The sequence below is a fragment of the Neodiprion pinetum genome, chromosome 2 (genome assembly GCF_021155775.2).
Source record: "Neodiprion pinetum isolate iyNeoPine1 chromosome 2, iyNeoPine1.2, whole genome shotgun sequence".
NCBI classification, from domain to species: Eukaryota; Metazoa; Arthropoda; class Insecta; order Hymenoptera; family Diprionidae; genus Neodiprion; species Neodiprion pinetum.
Genome location: NC_060233.1, coordinates 18,763,191 through 18,775,411, shown reverse-complemented (window position 1 = coordinate 18,775,411; position 12,221 = coordinate 18,763,191). Strand labels below are relative to the sequence as shown.

Genomic DNA, 12,221 nt, shown 5'->3' with positions numbered 1-12,221 from the left:
AGGGAGAGATACAGAGTTGTTCAGAGTAATTGCTATTTTTTAGATGACAAATTCTGAAAATTTCAGATCACTAATTTTATAGAAATTTTTTTGAAATACACACAGAGAAAACTATCAACAGGATATAATGTAGAGTTTTTTTAGATTTACTATTTTTCATGAAAATATCCGAGAACCTCGGCTCATCAATTCTCTAAGAAATCTCGGGAAGTTTTAAGAATTTTAGAAATAAAAAGAAATATAGAGTTCTGTAGAAAAAGTTCTAATGGTTTATGAAAATTTCTGAGAATATCAGCGCATCGATTTTCTGAGAAATCTCGGAATACGGAGAATTTTATAAATAGGCCAAAACACAGATGTCTTTATGAGAATTTAAATTTTTTACTGAAAAATTCTGAAAATTTTTGCTTGTCAAATCTGCACGCATTTTTAGAATATAGAAAATTTCAGGAGCAGGAGGAGATCTCAAGTTCGTCAAAGGAATATCTTATTTTTTATGCTGAATTCTAAAAATTTCAGAACATCAATTTTGTAAAAGTATGTAGGAGAATTTCTGCATTCTTATGAAAATTCCTGAGAGTATGAACTCATCAATTTTGTGAGAAATCTTGGACTGCGGAGAGTTTTACAAACATGGCAAAATTTAGAGTATTTCTCTAAAAATTTTTATCCATCGAATTGGCGGTAAATCTCAGAGTGTATACGTATATGCTTGGAAAGGTAGATCACAGATAACTTAAATGCTTTGATTGGCTGGCACGTTTCCGGCTTGAATTGTGTCTGTGACGGCACACGGCTTACTGCATTTCGTGTGCTCTGAGCTTTGGGCGTCACCAGTGACATCATTGGGCTTGAGTTAAACCTGAAGTTATTGGATTTAGGTTATAACCTGTAGGTATCATGAACCCAGGCCTGTGCCTCTGGACTTATTCATTGTCTTTGATCTACTTCTTCCAAATTATATTATATTCGTTTCTTTTACGAATGATAACTTTCCTAGACAAGTTTTTGAAAAAATCGCATGTATCAGACGTGTGCGTTTGACTGCTTCCGCCAACTCACGTGCGGATGGGTGATATCTGACTCACGCGTTTACACGCTCGCCCTTACGGTTCACGCATGAAGCCTAGAGGTAAGGAGGCCGAACGCAATGCTGGCAAACCGGACTGTGAAAGTGATGAACGATCCGCGGATTTTACCCGCCTGGCGGCGCTACCAAAACCGATCCTCACGTATGTATCCTATTCGTAACCAGGCGCTGGTATCGCTTGCGGATACGTCCCGAACTACAAGATCTTTCATCACTTTCACGATCCACTTTTCGACGATTCCGCCATATGCGTTCGGCCTCCTTACCTCTGGTCTCCATGGGCTCACGCTTCAAATTTCATACGCTTCGCAAGCCACCCTTTTTTGTACTTGTAATACAATATACCATTATTTCCGATAATGTTCAATTTTTTGATTTAGAAAGCGGAACGAACGTGGCACATTATTCCCTCTTTACATTTTCCCTCATCTGTGGGGAAAAAATAGCACTTTTCTCCTGAATTTACGAGAAATATGACCTTATATTTTCCGTAAATGCAAATTCAAATTAGCGGTCCAAATCCAAATATATGAGATCTTTTGTTGGATTAAAATCATTTAGAATTTTTATCACAATTCATATTTTTATTCAATTATAATAAATCACTTTCCTTTTAAATAAATAAATTTTATGTTGTGTTTAAATTAAACTTAAATCAAATTACTCGACCCAATAGCCCCTCAACGTAGGTAACTTTTAAAATGAGATTCCAATCCCGTAATCTAAGAAACCATCACCAAACCCTTGCCAGCAGATTCACCAGGGCCCTCTTTTGCGTAGGCGAATTTTTTTAAATAATCTAGTATATTCACTGAAACCTTATTTGGAGTTGATAAATTCTTTTCCCTAATTCATCATTTTCGCTTAGCAATTCTTGTATCATTCATTGGTCCACTGGTGCGCTCTTTGGCATTGGTGAATCTTGGATGTACTTGGATTGTTGATTTGCCGAACTAAATCCCTTTACAGAAATCCGCCGGCGCCTTCTTTGGTTCTCGTGAATTTTCCTTTCATTATATGCTTCTGTATTTTGAATAAGCCCACCGGCCAGCCACTTTAGCATCGATAAACTTCAGAAATACACATATTCTCCCCAATAAATTCCTTTTCATAGATGCGAACAAATAAGATTTCTAGAGCTTCAAAGAAAGGATCAGCAGCATGAAGAAGAGTTAGATGCAGCAGACAACAGGCTATTAAACGTGAAGTTCATTTCAGGGAGATATAAAATGACTTAGTCTATCTATTAGGAAGCGTTAATAATACAGAACAGTTTCAAACTGCAAATGGACATTTATTAGAAGATATCTTATTTTATCATTTTGGGGCCGAAACTCGTTTGCCACCAGTAGAACGAATCCAAATTAATATGTCACGCAGTTTTCAAACGGTGTTTTATTAGAAGCCAGCAGGAAAAAGTTTTTTCGCTATAATTTGCGTCACCATGAAATGGGAAGAGTCTGTCGGATTGTACAACAAACTTCCGCAATGATTTCGAAAACAAGCTAGTGAAATCCTAAATGATAGGAACCTGGCAGCAAAATGAAAAATTTTTATGATAAAAGTTGAAATTTTTTCTTCAAAACACAAGAAATTTACGAATTTTTTCGACAATAAATATACAGACTGAGAAAAATATACTCATTTATTTAGAAAACGTAATAGGAGGAAAAAGTATACGTTTGTCGGTAAGACATTGAAAATCGATTTGTTTCTGGTAGAACTGGAAGTTTAAATTAAACGGAACGTGGCAATTTTTTATGCCCACCATTTTTTTTTTTCTGCTTATTCCTGTGAGTTTTAGATCTTTTCATTGAGCCGTTTCCGAGATCATCGCGGAAGATTGTCGGATAAACCGATAGACCGACAGGCGATAAAAAAATGTTTCAATAAATTAATTAATTTAAAAAAACATGATTGTTCATTTATAAAAAGTAACGAGGAAGAAAAAGTTTACGTTTCTCGGTTAAATATTAAGAATCTATTTATTTACGGTAGAATCACAAGTTAGAATTAAACGGGACATGGCAATTTTTCATGCCCATATCGATTGCCTGTACAATCCTGTAAGTTTTAATTTTTTCATCAAGTCGTTTCCGAGATCGCGATTTTGCTAGCCGGTTTTCAAGATCATTACGGAAAATTTTCGGACAAACCGACAGATACTTCCTTTTTCATGGTGACGAAAAGTATCGCAAAATAGTTTATTATGTAACAAGGAAGCAAACTCGGTCTTTTCGTACAGCGTTTAATTTCTTGTTACACAATATACTTGCAATAGAGATTCATCTGAGATTGAACGTCCAATTATGTTGCGAAATGGTTTTTTTCGGCTAAATAGTATTTAAATTTATATTACTTAATGTATGCTGAAATGCTATGTGCTAAAATTGAACCACCTCTCATATTTTCCAAAAAGCAACTTCATTGCTGTCTTGTTTTCGCTGCACGTGACATTTAACGGAAACTTTATTTTAATCTTCACATACTTATATTATAATAATCTTTTTTTTCTTTTTATTACGTGAGGCTATACTTTTTGATTACAGCTTGTCTACCCAGATTAGTCATAGGTGCAATAAAGCATCACGGGCAACCTCAAATGATCAATACGTATAATGTGGAAAACATTAATCTTGATTTCGTTGTTATTGGACCGAAATTTTGGTCGCTAATTTCTTCCCATATTTGATATTTCTTCAGAAAATTAGAATCACGAGTGAACAATACCGTTTTACAAGAATACCAGACCCAAACGTCACAGAAAAGTATGACATCAATTTTGATTGTAACATCGGTTCAAAAATACATTCGACATAGATCTACGACTGAATCAGGTAGATGAGCTGTACTAGAATCAACCACGCGCACCGATATTTAATCTTTAGAAAGAGAGAAGAGAGTAACAAAATTCTCAACTAATGCATACGTTTATTTAATTCCTCAAACATTACCTTATCATCAATAAGTTTGGTTACTTTCCTTACGATTTGGTAAAATTTCGACCACAAGAAGAATTTAGCGTCCTAAATCGCAGTGTCGTAAGAAGAGAAGCGAGACTAATATTTTCGGCATGATATTGATAATGTGAAGTGACCTATGATACTTCATTTCACCTACGGCTAAACCAGTGGGCTAAACCGAATAAACAAATCGTATAGTAATGTTCGTCAGTGCCTTGGGCTTCCGGCTAATTTATTTTGGGTCCGAAACAAAATGCGAGTTCGATTCTATACGAATTACGTGACAATCACTCTCAATCTTTCAAGTCGGCTACATCACCAATCACTGTCACATACTTCGTATAGAATGGAGATGGACCGCATTTTGTTTTTGTCCGAAAACAAGTTAGCTACAAGTCTAATGTATATACATAGCCTGACGATTCGTTACATTATCAACCTTCAAAATGATACGACTCTTTAGTACAGTGAAGTAGGCTGCAACTGTGAATATCGGCATCTTTCTTTCAATCAGCCACCAATCGGCTCGCGAATAATATATTAGTAAACTAACTAGTAGGCTTAAAACGCACACCTGACCAATCAGCGCGCGATTGAAATCGCAAATCCATGCGAGTTTTAACTTAACACAAACCTTTTCATATTGAATACACGCACATAGGATATGAAAAAGTTTACGTTCGAATGAAATCGTAATCTACCAAAATATGTGAAATAAAATTTGATAGTATTAAATGGATTGCTAAACTGAAAAGTAGATTAATAATAGAGCAATGGAGACTTACCCAACTTCACTCTCGTTCTATCTATCGTCAGAGCATCTCGGAATATTTTATCAGACTCTTCTGGCGATAGGTGCAAACAGAGGCTCAGAATTCTTCTTAACGTATTAGCGTCAACGGAAGGGGTCTCACTTGGGTTACAAATCTGAAGAAGGATTCATTAACGTGTAATTAATTTCGATTATTTCTAGGAACACATGTTTTATTTGTAACCACTTTAGTGTAAAGAAAAGTATCGGCTTTGAGAAATAAAATGATTTCGGCTAGTTTAGAGATATTTTTATGTTTCCTGGTTTCTAGAAACGAAAACATGGGGTTGTAGAGAAATAGCGGTCTGTTAATCAAACGGACTCGATTATTTTCGAAACGGTTGTAATTAGAAATTTGAAAATTTAAGGCTGTACGTAGTGACTATCAACGACGGAATTTGGCCGGATCCGAATATTCATGTCACGGATAATAATTTTCAGCGGCTTGATGATACAAGATACCGGGCAAGCGTGTTCACCATCTCTCTTACTTCGAAAGCTAGTTTTATCATTTCCTCAATAGTATCCGCCTTCGCTATAACTAAAACTGTGAACACGTATTCCTCTAGGTTGATCTTGTCGCAGTGATCCTGAAATTAATAGAATCGAATCAATAGGTATGATCATATTTTTACATGGCTAACAAGTTGCAGCTTTATGGATAGATTGGTTATTGCCTTGTGTATTAATTTTATATACTAACCCAATCGTGTATGTGAAACAGTTGTCGAGTCGCCGGGTCCTTCTCATCCACTCTTAGGATCTTGGCAAATTTGTAAAGATCGACGATCTCGTCCAGGCGTTCAGTTTTACTTTTTACCAACGTCTCTTCTATATTTCCTTGTAATAATCTGACGGGTTATAAATAGAAATTAATTTTCATCGCATCTAAACTAAGGCACATATGAATATGCTGTATATGCGAATGTATTCGTGATTCGTTGAACGATATGCGATAGTAATAGTTATATGATAGTGATAGTCGCATACAGGTACGTAGGGTTTCGTGTTTTTTCACTTCAAAGGTGAAACTTCAAGGCTCTTGTCAGAGCTAAGGATGTCGACTGAATGCGGATTCCAAGGAGATTTATTATTTTCATACGTGTGCACACATTTTGAACACTAGGGCATGTCTATTTTGAAAATTTTCGCATTTTCGCTTTACCTTAAGTTTATGCAGCAGTCCTACCCTTACCGGCCGAGCAAGATCACCCTTTTTCTACCCATATTAAATAAACAATCGGACGGAGAGGTTTCAAATTTCGACGGAGCTTCGCTCTTTCGTACAGGAATTCAGTAAAGTTACTTATATCCTGAAAATCATCAAAAAAATTTGTGGTTTTTTGACACGTGTTACCTACTATTTCCCACATTTAAGGGGTTAAAAGGTGCATAGTTGAGTTATTTTCGTCCATTTCGGAAAGAATGAGGAGAAAAAAGAGCCATCGTGAGAATGTTTTCATGCAATATTGATGTCGCTAAATGAAAACTAGGAATTGGAATAATTTCGTAAATAAAAAATGCTCTCACGTCGTGCTGAGAGGATCTACCAACCAAGTAACACTCGGCCATTTCCTACCTGATCGTGACAGCATCTTTCACCTATGAAATTATTGTAATTAGTTCTAGACAACGAAGATTGAGTCCCATAGAAGCGTACGGCCTGCAGGCTAATTGAAGCAAGAAAAGTTGGAGTGCTCGGACGAGCTATCCCCCCAACAGCTAGGTGTCGCTAGTGGCGCCTTTGCTTGTATGGCTCACGTACAGCGCTCTATACTAATGCGTACAATGTCGGTGTGTTGGCTCCGACCGGCGAATTGGCGTGATCGTGCTAACTCTCTACTATCGACCGACGGTAGAGCCATCTTACGGATTTACGAGTCGCAGAAAGTTTTGCTTCAAGCGGCCCATAAGCCGTACGCTTCTATGTGACTCGATCTTCGTTGTTCTAGACTAGCGATCTCAATATTGAATAATAACAGTCTAAGGATGGCTCATTTTACTCCTCATTCTTTCCGAAATTACACAAAATATCTCAACTACGTACGTTTTGGCCTCTGGAATGCGGAAAATGTGGGAATAGTAACACGTGTCGAAAAACCACACATTTTTCCATTCGACGATTTGACGATTTTTGGGATATGAGTAACTCTCCTGAATTCAGCTACGAAAGAGCGATGTACCGTCGACATTTGAAACCTTTCCGTTCGTTTGATTAATTATTTAATACAGGAGGAAACAGAGTGAGTTTGCTCGGTCGGTAAGGGTGGGAGTACTACATAATCTTAATGTACAGTCAGTATTGTTATAACAACGCATTTGTTGCACACGTAGTGTCACATCTTCATCTTCAACTGCTGCTGAACACCAGCGATATGCCACTGTAAGGTGGATAAAGATTTACAGTAGTTTAGATGGTTAGAGCGTTTCAGGATTGGTCGGTGCGACTCTCACGTGGTTCAAGTCAGAGCCACAGGTCAACCGCAGAGTTCCCTAGCCGTGCGGTCATTGTTGGTGCGACAATGATACGACAATGTTGCGGTAATGACTACCCGGCTCGGAAACTTACCGGTCGACGTGTGGCTCTGGCTTGAACTACGTAACAGCTGTGCCAGGATATCCTGGAACGAACCTACAATCCAAACTATCACGAATCTCTATCCATTTCGACATTGGTATATTGCTGGTGTTCAGCAACGAATAAATGACCCTGTAGACTAGATTCAATGAGATTAGAATTATTGCTGTATCGAGAAGAAACTTTCAATAAAAATTTGTTACAATCCTTCGACTCGTGTGAATTTCTATGCTTGAAAAACAAAATCACCGAGCTGATCAAAAGATCAAAATAAAAATTCATCTGTTAATTCTAACTGACTCGAAGCAGAAATAGAAATAAACATTTAGACTCTGAGGTTTTTAAATTTCCTATATAACATGTTATATATAGTTCATTTCAACTCACCCAAGTTTATAACGAAGCTTGTGTGCCTCGATAATGGTGGACACGTGTTTTAAGTTTAATTGATGCGCCTTACTGATAATTCGACAATCGTCGTACGTGTAGTCTGAAACTGGGATTTGTAACGCCCTGGGGGACGAAAAATAACGTCGATATACATTATTTTTTCTTACTCTTTTTTTGTTTCTACGTTTTATTAGCGACTTTGGGAACGTGCTTCGCTGCTGTAACAAAATAGTTAACTACCTGGCCATTAGACGTCTGACGTTGTTCGCGTATAGCTTTGGATCAGATTTCTCAGCTTCACTTGGCTTGTAAACTGGAAGAAATTCGATTTCACAGCTACTGTTTAGTTGCGTTAGTGTCAGCCACAGTAGTTTCAATCTGAAACAACCCAAAAATATAGTTAGTTGCTTTCCGACCGAACTCACCATTTATTTGTGCTGAAAGAAATGTAGTAACAATTCCCGGAACGTGTTGATAAAATTCTTATCAACTGATCGAAGTTAACAATTACTATAAAAGTACAGTATATAATCACATCAATTCAGAACCTACAGTTTTATGTTAAGCAATTTGGTGCAAACATTTCAATTTCTCTGAATTTTTGTACGGACAAAAATCTGAATTTCCACCATATTTTGTAACTCTATTCTTTTTTTCACAAGAGATTTTTTGAATAATTTGAGAACTCGGAAAATGTTAATTCTCATTGAAATGTATGCATGTTGAGAGTAAGATTTGCAAGAGAACAACAACTTTTTGACCAAATTTAAACAGTGGGTCAAACAAATAAATTTTTAAGTGGATGAGTAGTATAGATATGAGAGTTCAAAATGAAAAAATGGCGGCGTGCCGGCTCCCTCCCACCACCCTCTCGAGCAGCCGGTATTTTACCCCCACTATAGCAAGCCTTTCCCAATGACGTCGCCAGTATAATCGCCATTTTGATTTAGCCAGATGAGCAGCCATTTTGATTTTTGCTTAGCCGGATGAGAATCCATTTTGATTTAGCCGGATGAACGGCCATTTTGATTTTTCATCGTCCGACAGTTTGATAATATGATTTTCGCTATGACGTCACCAGTATAATCGCTCGATTTTGCCGTCTGACGAGCAGCCATTCTGACAGCGGCCATTTTGATTTTTTATGACGTCACCAGTATAATCGACCGATTTTGCCGTCTGACGAGCAGCCATTCAGACAGCGGCCATTTTTATTTTTGCTCAGCCGGATGAGCAGCCATTTTGATTTTTTATCGTCGGACAGTTTGATAATGTGATTTTCGCTATGACGTCATCAGCATAATCGACCGATTTTACCGTCTGACGGCGACCATTTCGAATTTTGCTCAGTCGGATCAGCAGCCATTTTGATTTTTATCGTCAGACAGTTTGATAATGTGATTTATTTCTTGGTCGGATGAATAGCCATTTTGATTTTTCGCCGTTACCCGTAAACTTTCGCGCTAATAGTTTGCCCCAGGCGAAAAATAATATTTTCCACGTACTTCGAATACATTCTTTTACGTTAATCGACCGGATGGTGACATCGCAATTAGATAGACAGGGAATGCTGATGACGATCCGTAAACTTTCACGCTAATAGTTTACCCCCAGAGCGAAAAATAATATTTTCCATGTACTTCGAATACACTCTTTTGTGTTAATTGACCGGATGGTGATGCTACAATTAGATAGGCTGGGGAAGTTCGCTACAATTAGATAGATCGGGGGTTATTGTAGCTATATATATATTTCGAATTACAGTTGCACTTAATTTTAAGAAAAGCTGGGGAAGTTCGCTACAATTAGATAGATCCGGGGATGTTGATGACGATTCGTAAACTTTCGCGCTAATAGTTTCCCTCCCAGGGCGAAAAATAATATTTTCGACATGCCATTTTGATTTTTCCCCTTTTCGCCCTCTGTATAAAAAGGGCTGGCACGTGAAACTTGCACATCAGTGAGTCTATAATTCTTGTCAGACGAACGCACTAAAATCATCATGTATACGTAATAACCAGTTTACCGGCGAAGAAATAATTATAGGACTCAGCGACGCGACTTCGGAGTTTTCGCTCCAAGATCTTCGGCGACTCGTTGAATGTGTCCGGAGAGCTCGCGCGCAACCGCACAGACGGCACCTGGTATATGTTCAGGACATAACATTAATCCTGCATTTTCAAAAATGGGGAAATGAGGTGATCGCGATCCTTTCGGACATCGAACCAGATGACGATGGACGCGAAGCCGATTGGATCGAGTGTCGTCAGATCAACGAGGAATAAGATACGTCCCGATGTATGATTGCGCGCCGGAAAACGTTCAACGACTGCAGCAGTGTTTGCCCTCAGAGCGAAAATAATATTTTCACCATACTTCAAATACATTCCTTTGTGCTAATCGACCGGGTGGCGACACCGCAATTAGATAGGCTGGGAATGTTGATGGCGATCCGTAAACTTTTACGCTAATAGTTTACCCCCAGGCTTATTTCCCACTCGATGGGGTGGGTGGTATATAAACGTAGGCCTATTCCGATGATGGCGCTGTTCTCATCGTCTCTTCGCGTCGTGAACTGCTCTTACTAGTAAAAAACAAGAAGCCGATTGAAACGCGATGGATCTAACAAAAGTTAACCACGTCGGCCGTCTGGAGAATCCGCCAACCAAGAAGATGTCGGAACTTGAAATTGGAGCGGCGTACAACATCACGGGCTTACGGCTGGTCAAAACGAAATTTGGGGTACGTGTTCTGGCGACGATCGATGAGGATTACAACGTCTTCTTACCACCGAGAATCGCAAGGGCCCAGCAAGAAGATTCAAATCAGCTGGCTGAAATGTGCAACATGGCTGGGCAAAATCGCCTGCAAATGAAATATCTTGGTGGGGAATTCAACAAGCTCGAATTTTCATGCAGTTATGTACCATAAATAAACTATGCGATCCCCAACCACTACCTCTACAAAAATTCATCCGCGAGGGGATGAAAGCAGGCGTGCTGGAGATCGAACTTTCGCCAACCGGATCCGAACGGGAGTTGTAACGAATCTCGGAAATATCAACCGGTACCAGCCTCTCGCTGCGGGGCTTTCGACATTCGTTGAGCTGCCCAAGGACATTCAGCGGAAGAGGGCGGTGGTGAACGTGAAAAACAAAGATGATTATTGTGAATATTTACGTTTGACGCCTCTGGTGATCCGCCATCATGCGGAAACGATTTAGACTAGATTTGAAAATGTGAATTCATATACTTAACATTTATTTATTTATTTATTTATTATCAATATATTGAGAAATTATTCATTTTTATTCGTTTACCGCGAGAAAAGTTTTCAGAAAACGAAAAAAGGTTTTCAGAAAATGGCAAAAAGTTTTCAGAAAATGAAAAAAAAGTTTTCCGAAAATTTCCGAAAGCCCCGCAGCGAGAGGCTGGTACCGGTTGATATTTCCGAGATTCGTTACAACTCCCGTTCGGATCCGGTTGGCGAAAGTTCGATCTCCAGCACGCCTGCTTTCATCCCCTCGCGGATGAATTTTTGTAGAGGTGGTGGTTGGGGATCGCATAGTTTATTTATGGTACATAACTGCATGAAAATTCGAGCTTGTTGAATTCCCCACCAAGATATTTCATTTGCAGGCGATTTTGCCCAGCCATGTTGCACATTTCAGCCAGCTGATTTGAATCTTCTTGCTGGGTCCTTGCGATTCTCGGTGGTAAGAAGACGTTGTAATCCTCATCGATCGTCGCCAGAACACGTACCCCAAATTTCGTTTTGACCAGCCGTAAGCCCGTGATGTTGTACGCCGCTCCAATTTCAAGTTCCGACATCTTCTTGGTTGGCGGATTCTCCAGACGGCCGACGTGGTTAACTTTTGTTAGATCCATCGCGTTTCAATCGGCTTCTTGTTTTTTACTAGTAAGAGCAGTTCACGACGCGAAGAGACGATGAGAACAGCGCCATCATCGGAATAGGCCTACGTTTATATACCACTCACCCCATCGAGTGGGAAATAAGCCTGGGGGTAAACTATTAGCGTAAAAGTTTACGGATCGCCATCAACATTCCCAGCCTATCTAATTGCGGTGTCGCCACCCGGTCGATTAGCACAAAGGAATGTATTTGAAGTATGGTGAAAATATTATTTTCGCTCTGAGGGCAAACACTGCTGCAGTCGTTGAACGTTTTCCGGCGCGCAATCATACATCGGGACGTATCTTATTCCTCGTTGATCTGACGACACTCGATCCAATCGGCTTCGCGTCCATCGTCATCTGGTTCGATGTCCGAAAGGATCGCGATCACCTCATTTCCCCATTTTTGAAAATGCAGGATTAATGTTATGTCCTGAACATATACCAGGTGCCGTCTGTGCGGTTGCGCGCGAGC

General features: G+C 39.1%; 1 protein-coding gene across 4 annotated transcripts in view; it reads right to left on the bottom strand.

Moving 5' to 3' along the window:
• The window catches only part of LPCAT (lysophosphatidylcholine acyltransferase), a 125,626-nt gene that overhangs the window by 2,205 nt on the left and 111,200 nt on the right, over positions 1–12,221 (bottom strand). For all 4 annotated transcript variants that reach the window (XM_046613746.2, XM_046613747.2, XM_046613748.2 and 1 more), the window contains exons 6-10: positions 8,073–8,210; positions 7,830–7,955; positions 5,568–5,715; positions 5,356–5,454; positions 4,839–4,980 (exon numbers count right to left, since the gene is read on the bottom strand). In XM_046613746.2, the coding sequence (XP_046469702.1) occupies positions 4,839–4,980; positions 5,356–5,454; positions 5,568–5,715; positions 7,830–7,955; positions 8,073–8,210 (653 nt within the window). The remainder of the gene's footprint in view (positions 1–4,838; positions 4,981–5,355; positions 5,455–5,567; positions 5,716–7,829; positions 7,956–8,072; positions 8,211–12,221) is intronic.